At 50.4% G+C, this 20784-nt stretch overlaps 1 protein-coding gene across 1 annotated transcript in view; it reads right to left on the minus strand.

Moving 5' to 3' along the window:
• LOC135226017 (golgin subfamily B member 1-like) overlaps positions 1-20784 on the minus strand; it is a gene marked incomplete at its 5' end in the record, with an annotated part of 31251 nt that overhangs the window by 4017 nt on the left and 6450 nt on the right. The window contains 2 exon segments of the mRNA XM_064265497.1: positions 7786-7864; positions 8079-8151. Coding sequence (XP_064121567.1) covers positions 7786-7864; positions 8079-8151 — 152 coding nt within the window.

Below are 20784 nucleotides of genomic sequence, written 5' to 3' on the forward strand. Positions count from 1 at the left end.
CCAGTCCACTCTCATTTCGCACATTCATTATCCCAGTCATACCAGGAATCGATGCTGTTCTGCCTGCTCGGGTGCTGGGTAAGCTTACACAACGTGTTGAGCAGCCACCACAGGTCCCAAGGAAAAAGTATCCAAGGACTTGGGGGAGGGGGCAATATCCCGAAGGTAGAAGGACGTGAAGGTGGTCTGGTTGGCCCAGACACCTGCCTTCAGGACCTGCGCCACGGAGAAGTTCTTACGGAACGCTAAGGAGGGTCCGATACCTCTGACTTCGTGGGCTCTCGGTCGGAGCGTACGGATGTCGTCGCTACCATCAGCCTCGTACGCTCTCCTGATCACCTCACGTAGCCAGAAAGAAAAAGCGTGTTCTTGGAAACTTCTTTCTTGGTAACCCAGTGCTAACGAAGAAGGCGTCGACACTCAGGCCTGAGGTCGAGTTCTCTTCAGGTAGCGCCGTAGCGCCCTCACAGGACAAAGCAGCATCTCATCCGCATCATTATCGGTGAAGTCCAGAGGGAGGGGATCGTGAAAGGACTCGAACCTGTCGTCAGGGATCGACGGATTCTGGAGTCTTGGCTACGAAGTTCGGGCAAGAAATCGAGGCGTCACAGATCCCCAGGCCTCTGGTGTGTTTAACATCATAAGAAAGACCCACATGTATTCCCCTACTCTCTTCGCCGATGCCAGGCCCCAGCAAAGAAGAGGGTCTTGAGGGTTCAGATCCCTGTCTGACGACTCTACGGGAGTGGCTCGAAGGGTCTTCGAGTCAACTCCTAAGGACGAGAGTCACATCCCACGCAGGGGGCGGGGGCCTGAGTTCCCTGGGTGGGCAAGACCTTTCGAAGCTCCTCATTAGCAAGGAGATCTCAACGAATTCGAGATGTCCCAGTCCCCGTCAGTTTTAAGGACGAGAGCCAGGGCAGCTCTATCCTTTAACTGTGGGTACTGAGAGGAGCTTCTCTCTGGCGTAAGAAACACGAGGAAATACGCTACCTGCTGAAGAGTGGCTCTGAGAGGAGACAGACCCTGTCTACGACACCAACCACAGAAGACGGGGCGGGCCCACTTCCCCTGGTACACAGCTGCAGAGGACTGTCGGACGTGTCCAGCCAGCTCTGTTGCTGCGCTACGAGAAAAGCCTCTCGTTCGCAAGAGATGGTGATAAACAGCCAGCCGTGAAGTTGAAGGGACTGGACTGCTTGGTGGTTACCGTTCTCGTGTGGCTGGGCTAGAAGTTTGTGCAACTGGTAGCTCTCTCGGTGCGTCCGCAAAGAAAAGAGCCAGCAGGTCCGGATACCAAAAACGGCTTGAGGCCGTTTGGGAGCCACTAGGATCATTCTGAGATTTGGGGAGTACCAGGCGCTCGACTGATCACTTTCCGAATCAGACAGAAGGGAGGAAAGGCGTAGGCGAAGAGGTTGTCCCAGGGGTGTTGGAGAGCGTCCTCTGCAGCTGCCCATGGGTCCGGCACGGCTGAAAAAAGAAAACCCTGAGTTTTCTGTTTTGTGCCGGGTGGGCGAACAGGTCTACGAACCCGGTCGCCCCCACAGGTTTGAAGAGCCTTTCCGCCACGTCTTGGGTGTAGAGACCATTCGGTCCCTATCACCTGATCCGACGGCTGAGCTTGTCCGCTACTACATTCCTCTGCCTAGAAATGTAGCGTGCTGACAGCTCTATCGAGTGAGCCGTGGCCCACCCCTCGTGCACCTGCACCGTCAACTGATGGAGCGGAAGAGACACTAGCCCCCCCTGCTTGTTGTTGACATATGCCACTACTGTGGTGTTGTCGCACATCAAAACCCACTGAGTGTCCCCACCAGCGGTCCTGAAACTCTCGGAGAAGCTTGAACGCCGCCTTGAGTTCCAGGACATTGATGTGAAGGTGCTTTTCGTGATGGTCCCACACACCTGCAGTCAGCAAACTCCTCCAGGTGTGCGCCCCATTCCCTCCCCGGTCGATGCGTCTGAGAACAGAAGCATCTCCGGGGGGGGGAGTGCGTATGGGGCAATCTCTTAATTGAGGTTCTTGTCGTCGAGCCACCAGCTAGGTCCTGCCTCACTTGTCTGTGAGAGCCACGGGAAAGTAAGGAGATCCTTGGCCTGAGACCAAACTCTCCCTTAGCCTCCACTGGAGAGACCGCAGGTGAAGACGCCCGTGAGGGACTAACTTCTCGAGTGACGACCAGATGGGCCAATCACGGACTTGCCTTTGCTGTGCTTGGCCTGTTCCTGCCGAGCAGGAACCGCCGGCTGCCTCCCTGATTTGCTGATACGCAAGTCTGCGGGGAAAAGACCTGCCCTGCTACCCGTGTCTATCAGCATACCCAGTACTTCATCTTCTGCTGGTTCGAGATCGGACTTCTCGTAGTTATCCACGATCCCCAGATAGCGACAAAACTTGAGGATCGATCTCTGTCTGTAGCAACTGCGAGCGGGAGCTCGCCAGGGACTAGCCAATCGTTGAGATACCTCAGAAGACTATCCCGTGCGGAATGGGCCAAGCTGACACCAGAGTGAAACACTCGCGTGAACACCTGTGGGGCGGTTGAGAGACCGAAACAAAGTGCCCTGAATTGGTACACACCGTCCCGTCGAAGATGAAGCGGAGGGTACTTTTCTGGCGGAGGACTGATGGATGGGGTATTTGAAAAAATACGCGTCCTTCAAGTCCACTGAAAGCATGAAATCGTTCCCCACCCCTGATCGGTCGAGCACCGAGCGTGCCGACTCCATCGTGAACCCGCGTCGTGCGAACGAAGCGTTTTCAGGGGGGAGAGGTCTACTCACCGGAACGCCCAGCCCCCCGATGCCTTCTCCACTAGGAAGAGGCGGCTGTAAAAGCCCGGTGACGTCCTCCACATTATTCTACAGCTCGTTTTCGCCAGCATGGTCTTGATCTCCTGTCGAAGAGCGTTGTCCTTTGCTGATCCCCGGACCATAGGTCTGTAGATGGCGGTTTGGAGATGAGGGGGGGCCGAGAACTCGAAGGGTAGTAGATACCCTCCCGAAGGACGTCTACTATCCAGTTCTCGGCGCATAGCGCTGCCAAGTCGCCCAATGGCTCGCCAGGCACCCCCCACCTTCCGGCAGCAGGTGTGGGGGGAACGCCGTCCCTAGCGTTTCCCTCCTCGTTTCGACTTCTTGCACCACCTCCTCGGGGAAAGGAGGTTGGGAGGAGGGCTGGTTACGGCCTCCCTCTAGCAGAAGTGAAACAGCAGAGTCTTCGCACGGGGCTTGGACGGTGCAAAACCGTCTTCGCCGCCGTGGAAGCGCTAGCCAAGCTCTTTGGCTTGGCCGCGCAGTCGCTCGAGATTGCCCAGTAACCTTCGAGGGACTGCCTGGTGAACTAAGCGGTCACTGTCGTCAGTGCGCCGCCTTTCCACCGCAGCGTCCCCCACCTCTCTCCGGGAAAGAGAGCTGGGGAACTCCTAATGGGTCCATTTCGAAGGCCCGAGTGCCGCTCACGCCCGGCCCCCTTGGTCACTCGGGTAAGGACTGCGTACCCTACGTCGGAAGAACTAAGTTGGCCCACAGGTTAGCAGTCTGATGGCGAGGTAAGAGATCGCTCTTCCTCCAGACTGGCACAGTCTCCTAAAAAGAAGCGTCGTCTTCGAGAGCAGAACTCCCCGGAGCCGGCCGCTACTTGGATATTGTTGAGGGACCACAAATCCAACCAAGAGACTGCCTGGAACGCTGCCATAGCGGTAGATTCCAGGGCAAGTGCCTCCTGCTTGCGAGAACCATAGGTTCCTCCACCTCCGACAGGAGCTGCTGCAGGGACACACCTGGAGTCAGCCTCGCAAACTCCGGGTTAACCTGTTTTAGGCAGTATTCGGGTCTTCCGAAGGCACGTAGAATCGCCTCTGACGCTGTTAGGGGGAGGGGGGGAAGCAGCTTAGAAGACCGTCCGGATTTCAGCGAGTCCTCCCGTCCTGAGACGAGATTTTCTCCACCTGATCCAGGAACTGAGTCTGCAAGCTCTGATCGCGGTAACCCCACCATCATTTTGGGTTCCCTCTTGGGACCCCAAAAATGATTTCGAGCCGGGACGTGGCGGGGCTCTGCGGTGGTAGCGGCGATCCTTCCGCAGGGTCATTATGCGGGGGGGGGGAGCTGACGAATCAGCTTAATGACTTCTGCAAAGTTCCTCTGTATCTCGGGAGTTACTGCGTCTTTGTGGAGTAGGGACCGTCCAGTCCCTCCAGCAAGAACAGGTCCCGCGATACTCCTCCTTCAGAAGGAGGAACAGCGACAGACCCCTGACGGTCGCCTCCAACTACTTGCGCGTATGTTCTGGTCGGTCCTAAAACCGTGCCTGAGCCATACGGCGTCATAGCTGGGTCACGAGCGGCGCACCTCTCGTGATCACTCCTCGGTACCTCGCTCCTCCCGGTATAGCCCGAGGAGGTTGAAGGTACGGGAGAGGCAGACCTGACGCTCCCCCCTCGCTCGCTGGCAGGACCAGCGTGCGTGGAGGGCTGCTGCTGATCGTCAACCCGCGGTGGCGATCGAGCAGCAGGCCTAGCCTTGCCGCTCGCCTGGGGCCGGATAGGCTCGCTGAGAAACGTCGAGACCGATCTCTAGCGTCAGGCGAGCTGCCGCTGGTCACCGTCTCCGCCCGGTCCCTACGGGAGCGGCGGTCAGGTGACCTGCTAGGCTCTCTGTCGCGTCGAGACCGGCCAGCATCCTCTCGGCGCGTCGAGCCGCTGGTACCAGCCGTGGCTGGTACCGGCGGCCGCGGGGACTCCTTCCTCGCCTCAACCCGTGGCTGGTCAGCGACCGTCACGCCAGTCCCGAGCAGCCAGTTGATCGCTGCGGAGAGCGTCCACTGGCCTGGCGAGAGTCGTGTGCACGACTCTCGCCAGTCTTCTGCTCCGCGCCGCTGTCTTGACGGCGAGCGAGCTCGGACGTCAAGACTTTGGCTGGACGGTCTCCCGTGGAAGAGCGTCCACTCGGTACTTCTCGCGAACGAGAAGCGGCCGAGACGGAACCTGGTTTAGCGGCAGAACCGCTAACACCAGGTGAGGACGCACCAGCCGAGGCTGGTGCACCTCTGGTCCCCGTCGTCTTCTTCTTTGCAGAAGAAGAGACGGGCCCCGTTCCCGAAGGAACAGGAGGACCAACAGAAGAGCTCCCCGACTCGCCTGAGCGAGCCGGGCCCTTAGAAGATCCCGAAGGAGTCTTCTTAGGGGGGGAGGAGGCAGCCTTCTTCTTCTTCGGCTGTTTAGCCTTTAGAAAGTTGAAGGGGAAGAGGAGGCAGCAGACGACGAAAGAAGAACGACGAAGACGACGACATCTTCCTCTTCTTCCTCTTCTTCTTCGCCAGGCTCCGCAGGACAGACGTCAGGTCTTCCATCCAGGAGAGAGGGGCCGGGGAGTAGCCGAAGCAACAGGGCCCGACTGCATCTGCTGGAAAGGACCTGAGACTGTGACAGCACCACCAACAGCAGGAACAACAGGAACAGGTCCAGGAACAGCAGGAACAGCAGGAGGAACATCATGCGCGTTATCTGAAAGGGAATGAGCAGCAGGGACAGCAACAGGTACGGCAGGCACGGCAAGGTACCACAGGAGAGCCAGGCGTCCTGTCGGCAGCTACCGTCATCCTCGGCACTGGCGGCAGGTCCAGGGGGGTACTCTTGGGGCAGCGGAAGTCCGGGGTCGGCAATACAAAGAACCCAGGTGGCGGTGGCACCGTCCTCTTTGGTACGGCAGCAATCGGTTTTTGAATTGCAGCCGTGGGTGTCACCGACATTACATGTGGTGTATACACCAAGTGCGGTGGCATCTCATATGCTGGTGTAGATATTGTGGTGGTAGTAGTGGTTACCGTACCATGAGTGACCACTGCCGACCCCGCCAACCGCTGAATCAACCCCTGTATGCTAGGCACTCCCTGCAGTCCCAGCGACTCCCACACCTGTCCCAGGTCGTCCTTCGCTGATGGCACACCTGCGGAAGCAACAGTCGGGTTAGTTAGAGGGGTTTCCTCACGCCTGGGGGGAGAAGAACCCCACCCAGAGCGGACGGAAGACCCCGAGTACAACTGGATGTCCGGGTAGCGGGCGCCCTCCTCCACACTCGACGGATCGAGAGAGGAGAAGGACTCCGCTACCCCCCCGCAGGGGAAGGCGCGAAACGTGGGGGCTGGCCGGGGGGCAGGAAAGAAGACGAAGTGTCCGTTACCAAAGGAGTCACTGGACTTTCCGATGACTTCTTTGGCGGCCTAAGTCTCTTCCTGCCCTCGTACAGAACCCACTGCGCCTCGGACCAATGCATACATGTTACACATGGCTCGTTGCGGGAGCATTCTCGCCCCCGACAACGAGTACAAACTTCGTGTGGATCCACATCCACAAATGATCTGAATCCGCCGCATCTACGCCCCTCCAGCCCGGGACACACTCTACGGGCGACTGGGGGGCGCGGCGAAATCTCCATTTCTTGATCACTCATTATTCAATGAAAAAAGAAATGCCAAAGTACATATACTCTCAATCACACTAGGAAAAAGAGGGCTGATACTCAAAGCAAACGACAAAGCGGGCAGAGCGATGACGAGCACGTCCTATCCTCACACGGCCAAAAGCAAAAGTGATTTGTTTACCTCCCAGTCGCGCGGCGCGCGACGATCGGACAAGCAGTTAACTACCGTTCTCCCCTTGTTCGAAGCTTACGACCGTTCCAGCTGCCGCTAGCTACTTCCTATTGTTAAAGGACCGATGGTTTGTATTACGTATCGGAACAAACATATTTTTGTTAGTCGCTGTTGAGTCCTCAAAGGAGTTACCCTCCACCATGAAGGGTAACTCCTTTGAGGACAAAATAGCGACTACGCTATCAAAAATATACAATATAACACTGCTACACTAGTCTTACATTTTGGTATGAAATGGATTTATGTTCCTGTACACTTAAAGGTTATTAAATCAGTAATGGGACTGTGATAAATTCAATATTTACCAAAAAAGACACACACATTACCCTGAGGTGGTGCAAAATTTCCCATTTCTTGGATGAGAGCCCCCATCACTCATATCCCTTCCCCCTATTCAGTAGTATGTAGTCAGGACAAATACCTAGTTGTTAGTTGTGAAAAATTGGAGAAGCTGAGAGGAGAGAACTTTGCATTGTAAGTACTAATCAGTTTGTATGAAATATTTCTTTACAAACTAACATTTGTTTCACCACAGAGTCATCACTTTTAATCAGCCCAAATCAAATTTTCATGGGATGAAAAGAGCCACCTATGAGCTGGTTGGACCTGTAAGATCCATCAGACTTTTGTGGCTTGTGCTTAGGTAAAGAGAAAGAATGCAGTGCCACCATCAGTTGATTATATCCTTCAGTTGTCCCTCATCTTTACAAATAAACTTTCATATCTGTGCTAGTGTCTAAAGTGATACACTGTACAGTAGTGACAAACTGGTGGTCCTAATTTTGCACCTAATTATTCCTTCTCTGGATGGGTATGACTGCTACCAATCTCTCAGTGTAAAAATATGGAACATTCCCATTGCTACAAATTAATGTTTATGATCTAAACAAATAAGTTACATAACTGCTATTGTTATGTTTTATATTGCTACAGCAAATTACATTACACACCTCAAAATCTACTAGTAGTAGATGACAAGAAAGTACAAGCAGGAAAACAACACAAAGCAATAAAAAAACTGCAAGAAAAGATGTCTATGTCCTTTAAAATCAGCACCATTTAGAATATCTTTCTGAAAGCAAGAAGCAAATACCACACTACAGCATTAAAAAAACAAAAAATTATACCTTGTTTAGGTGTTACAATAAGGTTCTCAGGAGTGCCTAACTTGATTGTGCCTTGAGTTCTGCACTTTTCAAGTGCATTCTAGGAAGGCAGCATGAAAAGAGAAGGCTGAAATTTAGGAACTACATAATCAGTAAATAAGCATGGCCTAACAATTTCATTTAATTACTGGTTGCCTGAAAAATAAAATGCTGGCCCGTACCTGTAGGAGATAAATCTACAAAGTATTTTTGTTCAACAAATTCACCTTAAAATATCAGACATATATATATATGGTACAATATTAATTTTTTACCTTGTATTTTGAAGCATTACTCCTGATAAGATTCTTTTCTTCCTCTGTTTGCTTCAATCTTTCCTGCAAATACCTAGAAAATATTGAGTATTACTGTTGGCTCATATTACAATGATCAAACTTATAGGCTACAAAGTTTGACATCAACCAAGACCAAGAAAAGCATAAATGACAGTTTCATAAATTTGCAATGACAGTCAAACCTCAGATTTCATACACCATGATTTTCAAACAAATTAGTTTTCGTAGAATTTTTTCCACAAAATTTCTACTCAGGTTTCATACATCTCGGATTTCGTACTGAGCGCCCAAACAAATCATCCCATGTTCTCTCATGACCCATTTTGCTTTTGTGCTGGTTGCTTTTTGTGCTTTTTTTATTTGAGAGCAACTACTAAATAAGCCATCACAGGGCCAAAGAAAGTTCCAAGTGCCAGCCCTTCTGTAAAAGAGGCGAGAAACAGAAGAATTCGAAGCAAAGTGTTGGAGGATGTTGCATGCTGATCTCAGTAAGAAAATGCCTACAAAAAGCCCTGCTGTTAGTGAATTTAATGCCAGCAGAGGCTGGCTTGAAAATTTCAGAAAGCAAATGGGCATACATAATGTGCCTATTTCAGTGATTACAGAAATGTTTGCAAAGTGGAATGATGTAAAAAATGTTGAGGAGGATTATCATCTCAACAAGAAGATGTAATCCATGTCTCCAACATGTTTAATGACAATGCCATGTTTCACATTAGGCAAACTTTAAACAGACACCAGAAACAAATGTTTCTGGACAGTTTCATTGTGTGATGGGTGTCCAGTGAATCTCAAGCCAATTCTGATGCCAGTAAAAAACAAAGAGAAGTAACCCCAGATAGGTCCTTGATATCTGAAGTCCTTCTGGAGCGGGTTCCTCTTCCAAACAATAAGTTCTCCTCCTCCCTCTCCCCTCCTCTCCATCTTCCATAAACTAACAAGTGTCTTCCATGAAGGCAAGAGTAATGTTGAATATTTATTCATCCATTTCATTAGCCATTTATATTTATTTCTCATTGTTTTCTGTATGTAAAACTGTGTTTATTCTCTATAAAATTATATTGTTATAATACAATAAAGTTTCATACATACTTACCTGGCAGATATATACGATTAATGGCCCACCCAGCCTCCCCGCAAGAGACAGGTGGAAGAGAGAAAATATGATAGAAAACGGGAATGGTTCCTAGTCCTGCCGCCCAGGGCAGGCAGGTAGATCACCTGACCTACCGGTAGCGAGTGGCGCGAAATTTGAATTTCTGTCGGGGACGACGGAGTCTTAGCTAAGTATATATCTGCCAGGTAAGTATGTATGAAACTTTATTGTATTATAACAATATCATTTTCATACAATGAACTTACCTGTCAGATATATACTTAGCTGATTGGCACCCTTTGGTGGAGGGTAAGAGACAGCTAAAATGGATTAGACAGGTAAACAACATATGTTGTAGGTATAAAAGAAAAACCTTGGTTCCTACCTGATAGGTGGTAGACTTCGTGGCTGTAGCCCGGTAGTCTGCATCACCTCAAGACTTTAGCGAGATATGTGATCTATGGCTAAGAGTTCTTGTGGGTCTGTCGATGGGTATATGAACCGCTTACTCGGCAGAGCCTGAAAGGACTTTGTCAATGGGTACTGGACCACTTCTATGACAACACACCTTATGAAGGAGCACACAACCAATCCCGACCACCTGATCCTAACCACCATGTTAGTATAAAGAATTGTTCTGAGTTATCCCCGAACTCATTACAAACAACACATAACTCGAAACTAATACGCATTCATACAAAAATTCTCAAAAAATTTTTTTATAATACTCCTCTAAAAGATATCACAAGAGTTCCTTACTGAACAACAGTGACTGGCCGCCAATGCAGCACCGAGCCCTCTTTGTCAGCAGAAATCTAGAACATATCTAGTAGAAGGTATGTACAAAGTTAAGGATTGGTGTTTACTCCCATACCCAGTATCGTATCCGCCGATACGAAAGGCCCCAGAGAAAAACATTTCTCGTAGGTCACGCGAACGTCTTTAAGATAGTGAGATGCAAATACCGAATTGCACCTCCAATATGTCGTATCAATGATTTTCTTTAGCGACATATTCTTCTGAAAAGAGAGAGACGTCGCCACTGCTCTAACTTCATGAGCTTTTACTCTTAAAAGCGGAAAAGAGTCGTCAGGACAGAACTTGTGAGCATCTGTAATGACGCTCCTTATGAAGAAAGCTAATGCATTCTTAGACATGATTCTTGTGGGGTCCTTAATCGAACACCAAAGACCTTGCCTAGAGCCTCACATTTGTTTCTTCCTTTGTAAGTAGAACTTCAAGGCTCTTACAGGGCAAAGAGACCTTTCTGTTTCTCTACCCACTAGACTCGATAAGCCTTTAATCTCGAATCTCTTGGGCCAGGGATTCGAGGGGTTTTCATTTTTTGCTAGAAAAAGTGTTCTAAACGAGCAGAAGGCCGAGTCTCTGTTAAAGCCGACTTCATCTTCAAGGGCGTGAAGTTCACCAATTCTTTTGGCTGTCGCCAAAGATAGGAGAAACAAGCATTTCCTCGTTAAATCCCTAAACGAAGCTAAATGAGGAGGCTCGAATCTGTCAGACAAAAGGAACTTGAGAACTACATCCAGGTTCCAGCTGGGAGGAGTTAGTTCCTTAGATTTTGTTGTTTCAAACGATCTAATCAAAGTCGTGCAGATCTTTATATCAGCAAATCTCAGGTCTCTGTTTCTGAAGACTGCCGAAAGCATCCTTTGATAGTCGATACAGATACTGATAGTCGATACAGATAAGTGAGAGTCCTCTCTCAGGAACAAAAGGAAATCAGCGATTTCGGTTATAGAGGTACTGGAGGAGGACAACTTCTTAGACTTACACCACCTTCTAAAAACCTCCCACTTAGACTGATAGACTCGTCTAGTGCAAGCTCTGCGGGCTCTAGCGATAGCGCTTGCAGCTTCGCGAGAAAACCCCCTCGCTCTGACAAGTCTTTCGATAGTCGAAAGGCAGTCAGAGCGAGAGCGGGGAGGTTTTGATGAAACCTCTCGAAGTGTGGCTGTCTGAGAAGATCCATCCTTCTTGGAAGGGATCTGGGGAAGTCTACTGTCCACTCCAGCACCTCTGCAAACCAATCTTGTGCTGGCCAAAACGGGGCTATCAGGGTCATTCTTGTTCCGTTGGACGCTACAAACTTTCTCAACACTTGCCCCAGGATTTTGAAAGGGGGAAAAGCGTACACGTCTACATGAGACCAGTCTAGCAGGAAGGCGTCGACCACGAGAGCTCTTGGGTCTTCCACCACTGAGCAAAAGACTTCCAGCCTTTTGGAAAGGAATGTGGCGAACAGATCTACATGAGGAGTGCCCCAAAGATCCCAAAGACTCTGACACACCTCTGAATGAAGGGTCCATTCTGTGTGAAGGACCTGGCTTCCTGCTCAGTCTGTCCGCCCTGACGTTTCTCGTACCCTGAACAAATCTTGTCAGGAGGGAGATGTTCCTCTGGGAGGTCCAAAGTAGCAGATCTCTTGCTATTTCGTATAGGAACAAGGAGTGTGTTCCTCCTTGCTTCCGAATGTAGGACAGGGCGGTAGTGTTGTCCACATTCACTTGGACCACACTGTTTGCCACAAAAGGTTCGAAGAACTTTAGAGCCAAGTGAACTGCCAGAAGTTCTTTGCAATTTATGTGCCAGGACACCTGTGCTGCCTTCCAGGTGCCTGACACTTCTCTCGGTCCTAGTGTTGCTCCCCAACCCTTCTCCGATGCGTCTGAATATAACACTCGGCTTGGGTTCGGAACTTCCAGAGAAATTCCTTGTTCTCTTTTAGAGGGGACAACCACCATTGCAGGTGTGGTTTCATTTCCATTGGAAGGAGAAAAACTGTCGGAGAGAAGTCCGCTTCTTCCAATTCCATTGATCTCCTTAGGAAAAACTGAAGAGGACGAAGATGAAGTCTTCCTAGAGGAAAGAACTGTTCGAGCGAGGAAAGGGCCCCTAGAAGACTTAACCATTCCCTCGCCGAAGTTCATTCTTTCCCTAAGAAGAGAGAAACTTTCTCCAAGCCTCTCACGATTCTCTCTTGCGAAGGAAATACTCGAAAACCCCGAGAATCCATCTGAATCCCCAGATAGACTAAGTTCTGTCTGGGGATCAGCTGTGACTTCTCGAGGTTCACGAGTAGTCCCAACGCCTTTATCAGGTCTAGGGTCAAAGAAAGGTCCTTCAAACACTGTCTCTCTGTTCTGGCCCTGATGAGCCAGTCGTCCAGATATAGAGAGATGTTGACGCCTTTGAGGTGAAGAAACCTCGCCACATTCTTCATCAGGTTTGTGAAGACCCGAGGAGCTGTGGACAGGCCGAAACACAAGGCCCTGAACTGAAAGATCCTTCCCCCCGTCATGAAACGGAGGTACTTCTTCGAAGAAGGGCGAATTGGGACATGAAAATAAGCGTCCTGGAGATCCAGCGACACCATCCAATCTCCTTGATGTAAAACCGCAAGGACTGAGGCCGAAGTCTCCATAGAGAACTTCTCCTTTAGAACGAACTTGTTCAGAGCGCTGACATCTAGTACTGGTCTCCAGCCCCCCGAGGCTTTCGCAACCAGAAAAAGACGATTGTAAAACCCCGGAGAGTTTTGCTCCAGAACTAATTCTATAGCTCGTTTGTCCCACATTTGATCCACCATCAGACGAAGAGTATCCCTCAGTACAGGGTCCCTGTATCTGGCTGACAGTTCCCGCGGAATAGTCGTTAGGGGAGGACTGTCCTGGAAGGGGATAAGATATCCCTTCCTGATTATAGACATAGAAGAGGCGTCCGAGTTTATGAATGTCCAGGCGTCTGCAAATTCGAGAAGCCTGGCACCCACTGGTGTTTGGAGGTTGTGTCTCACTTCCCTTTCTTAAAGGGACGGGAAGAAGCTTTACCTCTCCTCTTAGAGGGAGCTCTGGAGGGAGGGCCTCCTCGAAAGGGCTGAACAGTAGAAGTCGGTCCTTTCTTGTCAACCGCAACTAGGGGTCTCTTCTTCCTTGCAGTGTGAAGGAGAAGATCCTGTGTCGCCTTCTCAGTCAGTGAGCGAGAAATGTCCTTCACTAACTAAGAAGGAAACAAGAAGTCTGACATGGGAGCGAAAACCAGGGCTGCTCTCTGTGAGGGAGAAACCGCCTTGGTTAAGAAGGCACTATAAATACTCCTCTTCTTAAGGAGTACCGCTCCAAAGAGAGAGGAGACTTCTCCCGATCCGTCTTGTACTGCCTTGTCAATACATGACAGAATACTAAGAATGACTTCGGGGTCTAGACCTTCCGAGTCATGAGCCTTCTTAGACATCACCCCAAGGGACCAGTCTAGGAAATTAAACACTTCCAAAATATGGAAGAGGCCCTTGAGGAGATGATCAGTCTCAGAAATCGCCCAAGTCACACGAGCTCCATTCAAAGCGTGTCTACGCGATGAATCAACCAAGGTTGAAAAGTCCGCTTCAGCCGACGCAGGGAGAGAAAGGCCCATGTTCTCCCCAGTTCGGTACCAGACACCTCTTTTACCAGAAAGTATGGCTGGAGGCATACAGAAGGTGGTTCTGCCCAGATCCTTCTTCGACAACATCCACTTGTCAAGAGACTGTAGAGCTCTTTTCATAGAGATCGTCGGTCTCATCTTCAAAACCGACGAAGACTTCGGTACTATCGCACTCGAAAACAGTGATCGAGGCGAAGGAGGAGCCGCAGAAGTCAACGAATCTCCATACTCTTGCAAAAGAAGGTCCGTCAAAACTCTATAGTTAGAGAAGCCTTCTCTACCGTTAACCTCGTCTTCCGAATCTACGTCCACACCGTGATGAGAATCGGCTTGAAATACGAGAGGATCTTCACCAAGTTCTCTCTCTACTGGCGACAAACTCCTACTAGGAGAGGGACTCATAGAGTGAACAGATTCTCTCTCAAGTCTACTAGTAGTCTCGCGTCTGCTTGACTTCTCACGCCTGGCAAGCTCTTCGCGCTTGGCTGGCATCTCGCGCCTGGCTGACGCCTCGCGCTTGTCTGGCGCCTCGCGCTTAGCTGACTCCTCGCGCCTGGCTGGCGCCTCGCGCCTGAGCGTATCCTTGTCTAGAGCAACTCGCTCGGATAGCTTCTGACGCCTGAAAGAATCTTCGCGCCTGGAAGACGTCTCGCGCTTGTAAGGCTCTTCATGCCTGAAGGACGCTTCACGTCTGGCAGGCGAAAGAAGACGAGACTTCTTAATAGGAAGTCTAGCGTCCTTCTTGCAAGGGGGATCCCTCGAAAGAACTCCAACCAAAGAGGCTAACTGTTCTTGTACAGCTAGCAATATCCTGTTGGAAGCCACACCAACGTCCTCTTCAATAGAAGCATCAGGAGAACTCGAAGGAGTGCGATCCTCAACTACCGATCGAGGAGGCGTCGAGACCATCTTAGCCTTCTTGATAGAAGAGGGGGCTTCCTCCGAGAAGCGCTCCGGGCTCGAGTCAAACGCGCGTTCTTTCCAGTGCCTTTTCAGTGGCCTAGAAAGATCCGAGTCCTTCCACCCTCGTTTAGGTGAATGAGAACCAGACGACGAGAAACAATCTCGTAGGACGCTTCTATTAAAGCGGTCCTGAGCAGACTGTAGCGAAACAGAACCTGCTGAAGGGACGCCTGACCGTTGGGAATTCACCACAACCTCCGTACGACTTTCGACTTTCCTTCTCCTCTGGGTATGTGAGTTTGGAAGAGGTCTAGGCCTGGGAGCATCGCAGGGACGGTCAGACGCCCCCTCCACAACACTGGAACACTCACTTCACTAAGTAATTCACTATCACTTCCTTACCTTGCATCCGGCCGCCATTTTTGTCTTCATCTTACGAAGAGTAGCCTTCAGATTGGCGATTTCAGAAGCCGAATCCGAATGCAAAGCCTGTGAGGGTTCAGATACATAGGGAGAATCAAAATCATTAATAACAGGAGAGTTAGACTCAGAAAAAGGCTCAATAGGCCTTGTACTCACACCCTTTTGTGCAGCCCGTCTAATTCTATCCCTCTCTAACTTCTTCAAGTAAGAAGTTAGAGTCTTCCATTCATTAGCATTCAACTTTTCACACTCAATACAGGTGTTAGCTAAAGAACAGTCAAACCCCCTACACTTACGACATACAGTGTGAGGATCAACCGAAGCCTTCGGTATCCTCACCTTGCAGCCTACATTCACACACATACTCACACTAACACTTGAATCAGACATTCTATCAGAAAAATCAAAAGCAAGTCCAAATCCAGTCCACGGTAGCGAATGCCAAAACAACGATCCAGTACGTCACCAAGAAATCCAATATAGATGATCAAAAAGTCTTGAAAAGCGAATTCCAGTCAGGAGGTAGTAACAACAATGTTGATACCACCGGCGACAGAGAAAATATGATAGAAAACGGGAATGGTTCCTAGTCCTGCCGCCCAGGGCAGGCAGGTAGATCACCTGACCTACCGGTAGCGAGTGGCGCGAAATTTGAATTTCTGTCGGGGACGACGGAGTCTTAGCTAAGTATATATCTGACAGGTAAGTTCATTGTATGAAAATGTATTTTTCAAAAATAGTTTTGGGTGCCTGGAACACATTAATTGGATTTTTATTCCTTATGGGAATTATTGTTTCCTATTTCGTACATTTTGGACTTCATGAGACGTTCTGGAACAGATTACGTATGAAAACCAAGGTGCTACTGTATATAAAAAATGTGTATACTATCAGCAAATGGTCAGAAAAAAAGGTAATTACCACTACATTATATTTTTTCTGTTCACACCTAAATGAGGAAAAAATCTCTACAGCACATAATAACCATTTCCCACTTCAGTCACTTTACAACAATTAACAAAGCAAATTAATCAGCTGAAGTCGAACAGAACACATTATTTATTAACTTAACTGCATGGCCCAATGCCTTTTATTCTTCATCTATTCCCTTTAGTCTTTCCATATCTGGCCATCCAACTACTTTGTTTACCTTGCAGCAATTTTCATTTCTTTTTTTAGTATAAATAAAGAGTGGGTGCTCTAGCCCAGGAAAATCAGAGTGAGTGGTGGCATGAGGTGGAACTATATGTAAAGGACCTCAGGTTTGTCAAGTTAGGAAAAATACAATTTACTACTTTCAAAAATTGTGATTTGTTCTGACACGTTATACAAACCCTTGGTCCTTTACATAAGGAAGACTCACTTATTGGTGGGAGGAATCTGAGTCTTGTGAACAGACTGGTGTTTGCCCAACTTGGGTTCCCTCCCTTGTCGTAAGAGCAAAGGGGGGAACCTAGCCTCTGTCCAAATGATCAGAGTGAGAACTGCAGGATCAGTGGCCAGACCTCTGGACCAATTCATAAGAGGGAAGCAATCGTACCTCTTATAAATAGCAAGCAAGAACTTATGTCCTAAGTAAGAAGCCAAATATAAAGTACAGTATTGGGTTTGTTTCTTACTACTGTCCGGTTCCCCACTTGCTAGGGAAGGGACGGATAAACGCCTCTATCCCTAATGAAAGGGATAGAATGGAGCTCGATTATGTAGCTTACCTGCACTGTCATCCTGTCCAGCATGTGACGACTGCTACCCTCTGCCTGCAGAGAGAGGGAAGAAAAGATAAGGAAGAGGAGCCAGTCACACTCTCATTCATTCTCCATTCATGAGATATCACAAGGATGAGATGCAACCTTGTCCTGTTCAGGAGCTGGGTAAGCTACACAACTTGTTGAGCAGCCACCACGGGTCCCAAGGAAAAAGTGTCCAAGGACCTATGGGCAATATCCCGAAGGTAGAAAGAGGTGAAGGTGGTCTGGCTGGACCACACCCCTGCCTTCAGCACCTGTGCGATGGAAGTGTTCTTGCGGAATGCAAGGGTTGGACCAATAACCTCTAACTTCGTGGGCTCTTGGATGAAAGGTACTGGTGTCAGCACTCCTCTCGGAGTCGTACGCTTTCCTGATCACTTCACGAAGCCAGAAAGAAACAGTGTTCTTGGACACTTCTTTCTTGATCACCCCGGTGCTAATGAAGAGGCGTCAACACCCAGGCCTGAGGTGTCGAGTTTTCTTCAGATAGCACCGTAGCACCCTCACAGTACAAAGCAGCATCTCTTCCGTATCATTACCGGTGAAGTACTCCAGGGAGGGGATCGCGAAGGACTCGAACCTGGCGTCAGGGACCAAAGGGTTCTGAATCTTCACTACGAAATCCAGGACGAAATCGAGCTTAACTGATCCCCATCCCCTCGAGTGTTTAACATCGAAGGAAAGCCCATGAAGTTCTCCTACTCTCTTTGCCGATGCCAGGGCCAGCAGGAAGACGGTCTTGAGGGTCAGACCCCTGTCTAATGACTCCCAGAGAGGCTCGTCGGGTCTACGAGTCAAACTCCTTAAAACAAGAGTTACAACCCACCCCAGGGGCTTGAGTTCCCTGGGTTGGCAAGACCTCTCGAAGCTCCTCATTAGGAGAGATATTTCCATGGAGGAGGAAATATCAACTCCTCGCAGCTTAAGGACTAGGGCCAGGGCGGCTCTGTATCCTTTAACTGCAGAGATAGAGAGGAGCTTCTCTCGGTGAAGAAAGATGAGAAAATACGCTACCAGCTGAAGAGTGGCTCTAATCGGAGAGAGACCCCGTCTACGACACCAACCACAGAAGATGGGCCACTTTCCCTGGTATACTGCTGCAGAGGACTGTCTGAGGTAACCAGCCACCTCTGTTGGTGCTTGGCGAGAAAAGCCTCTCGCTCGCAAGAGATGGTGGATAACTGCCAGCCGTGAAGACACAGGGAATGTACTGCCTGGCGGTACCGTTCTACATACGGTTGACACAGCAGGTTGTGCCATGGGGGAATCTCTCGCGGTGCCTCCAAGAGAAGAGCCAGCAGGTCCGGATACCAAATGGCCTGAGGCCATTTGGGTACCACCAGAATCATCCGAAGATTGCTGGTGACCAGCACCCTGCTGATCACCTTGCGAATTAGGCAGAACGGGGGAAAGGTGTAGACTACAAGGCGGTCCCATGGGTGTTGGAACGCTTCCTCTGCAGCCACCCATGGGTCCGGCACAACTGAGAAGAAAACCTGAAGTTTTCTGTTGTGCCGGGTGGCAAACAGATCCACTACTGGACACCCCCACAGGTTGAAGAGCCTTTCCGCCATGTCTGGGTGAAGAGACCATTCTGTCCCAATCACCTGATTCTGGCGGCCGAGCTTGTCTGCCACTACTACATTCCTCTTGCCTGGAATGTATCTGGCTGACAGCTCTACCGAGTGAGCTACGGCCCACTTGTGCACCTGCATCATCAACTGGTGTAACGGGAGGGACACTAGGGCCCCCTGTTTGTTGACGTATGCCACTACCGTGGTGTTGTCGCTCATCAACACCACCAAGTGTCCCATCGTCGTTCCCGGAATTCTTGGAGCGTGAGAAATGCTGCCTTGAGTTAAGGTGCCTGTTGTGATGGTTCTACACTCCTGCAACCAACAACCCTTCCAGGTGTGCACCCCAACCCTTGGTCGATGCATCTGAGAACAGAAGCATTTCCGGAGGGAGTGCACAGGGGCACTCCTATTAAGAGGTTCCTGTCATTTAGCCACCAGGCCAGGTCCTCCCTTGAGAGGAACCAGGAAGAACTGTGGATCCGTGCCTGTGACCAGCACTCCTTTAATCTACATTGAAGAGACCGCAGGTGAAGACGCCTGTGAGGGACTAGTTTCTCTAGTGACGACAGGTGACCAATCACGACTTGCCACTGCTGAGCTGATTGTTCCTGTCGTGACAAGAACCATCAGGCTGCCTCCCTGAACCTGCTGATCCGTGAGTCTGCAGGGAAGACTCGTGCTGCTACCGTATCGATCAGCATGCCCAGGTACTTTAACCTCTGCTTGGGTTTGAGAGCTGACTTCTGGAAATTTAACACGATCCCTAGATCGCAGCAGAAGTTGAGGAGTTTATCTCTGTTCTGTAGCAACTGCGAGCGGGAGCTCTCCAGGACCAGCCGATCGTCGAGATACCTCATCAGACGTATCCCGACCGAATGGGCCCAAGCCGACACCAGAGTGAACACTCGCGTGAACACCTGTGAGGCGGTTGAGAGACTGAAACAAAGTGCCCTGAATTGGTACACTGTCCTATCCAGGATAAAGTGGAGGTACTTCCTGGAGGACTGGTGGATGGGGATTTGGAAATTCGCATCCTTCAGGTCCACTGAAAACAGGAAATCGTTCTCCCTGATGGAATCAAGCACTGAGCATGCCGTTTCCATCGTGAACCGAGTCTGGCGAACGAAATGGTTCAAGGGAGAGAGATCTATCACCGGTCTCCCGCCCACCGTAGACTTCTCCACTAGGAAAAGTCGGCTGTGGAAACCCGGTGACTGATCTCGCACGCTCTCCACAGCTCCTTTGCTCAGCATAGTCTTCACCTCTTGTGTCAGTGCTACGTCCCTGGCAGAACCAGGAACGTACGTCTGTTGGACTGGGTGTGAGGTGAGGGGTGGCCTAGACTCGAAGGGCAGTAGGTATCCCTTCGAAGGACATCCACTACCCAAGTCTCGGCTCTGTAGCGCTGCCAAGTTGCCCAATGGCTCGCCAGGCACCCCCCACTTCCGGCAGCAGTTAAGGGAGAACGCCGTCCCTAGCGTTTCCCTCTCTTCCCCTTCCACTTAGCCCCTTTCCCGTGAGAGGAGGCGGCATGAGAGGAGGGCTGATGCTCACTTCTCGAAGTGAAAGAGGAAGGCTGGGTCTTTCCTCGCGCTACCCTCGATGGTGCTGACGTCTTGGGAGCGAAGGACGCACTAGCTAAGCTCCGAGGCTTAGCCACAGTTGACTGCCCAGAAGTCTTGGTAACTGCCCAGTGTACTAAGCGGTCAGTCCTTAGCTCTCCAATTTTCCACCGCATCGTCCAACATCTCTCTGGGAAAGACAGAGGAGGAACCCAGCAACGGTCCATTACACAGACCCAACTTTACCTCGTGACCAGCCGCCCTGGTTACGTGAGTGAAAATAGCGTCCCTTCTCCTCAAAACCAGGTTGGTGGCCATCTGGTGGGCGAGGTAGAAGATGGCCCCACCTCCAGAGAAGCAGAGTCTCCCGAACACCGAGTCCTCCTCAGAAACTAAAGCTCCTGAGGAGGCTGTGACTCTGGATACTGTGAGGGACCACAGATCCAGCCAGAAGACGGCCTGGAAAGCTGCCATGGCAGTGGATTTCAGGGCCGATGCCTCTTGCTGCGAGAACCAGAGGTTTTCCGACAGCAGGTGTTGAAGAGGCACTCCCGGAGTTAGCCTAGCTATCTCCGGATCAACCTGCTTGGTCGGCAACGGGTCTGCTGAAGGCCCATACGCCACTGACGAGGCAGAAAAGAGGGAAGCACCTGGTCTGACTTGCTGGCCCTGAGTGAGGCCTCTTGTCTGGAGGCAAGGGCGATCACCTGGTCCAGCACTCCGTCGCTCTGGGTTCCTTCTTAGGGCCCCAGAACGACTAACCTCAATGGAGGGTGAGAGGGAGCAACCACCGATCCTTCCTCGAGGTCGTTGTGCTGACGAATCAGCGCAATGACCTCTGCAAAGGACCTTTGTATCTCGGGGGTGATTGTGTCCTGAGGCGATGGACCGTCAGATCCACCCAGGCCGATCACTTCCTGAGACACTCTTCCTTCA

This window comes from Macrobrachium nipponense, chromosome 20, assembly GCF_015104395.2.
Source record: "Macrobrachium nipponense isolate FS-2020 chromosome 20, ASM1510439v2, whole genome shotgun sequence".
In the NCBI taxonomy this organism is placed as follows: Eukaryota; Metazoa; Arthropoda; class Malacostraca; order Decapoda; family Palaemonidae; genus Macrobrachium; species Macrobrachium nipponense.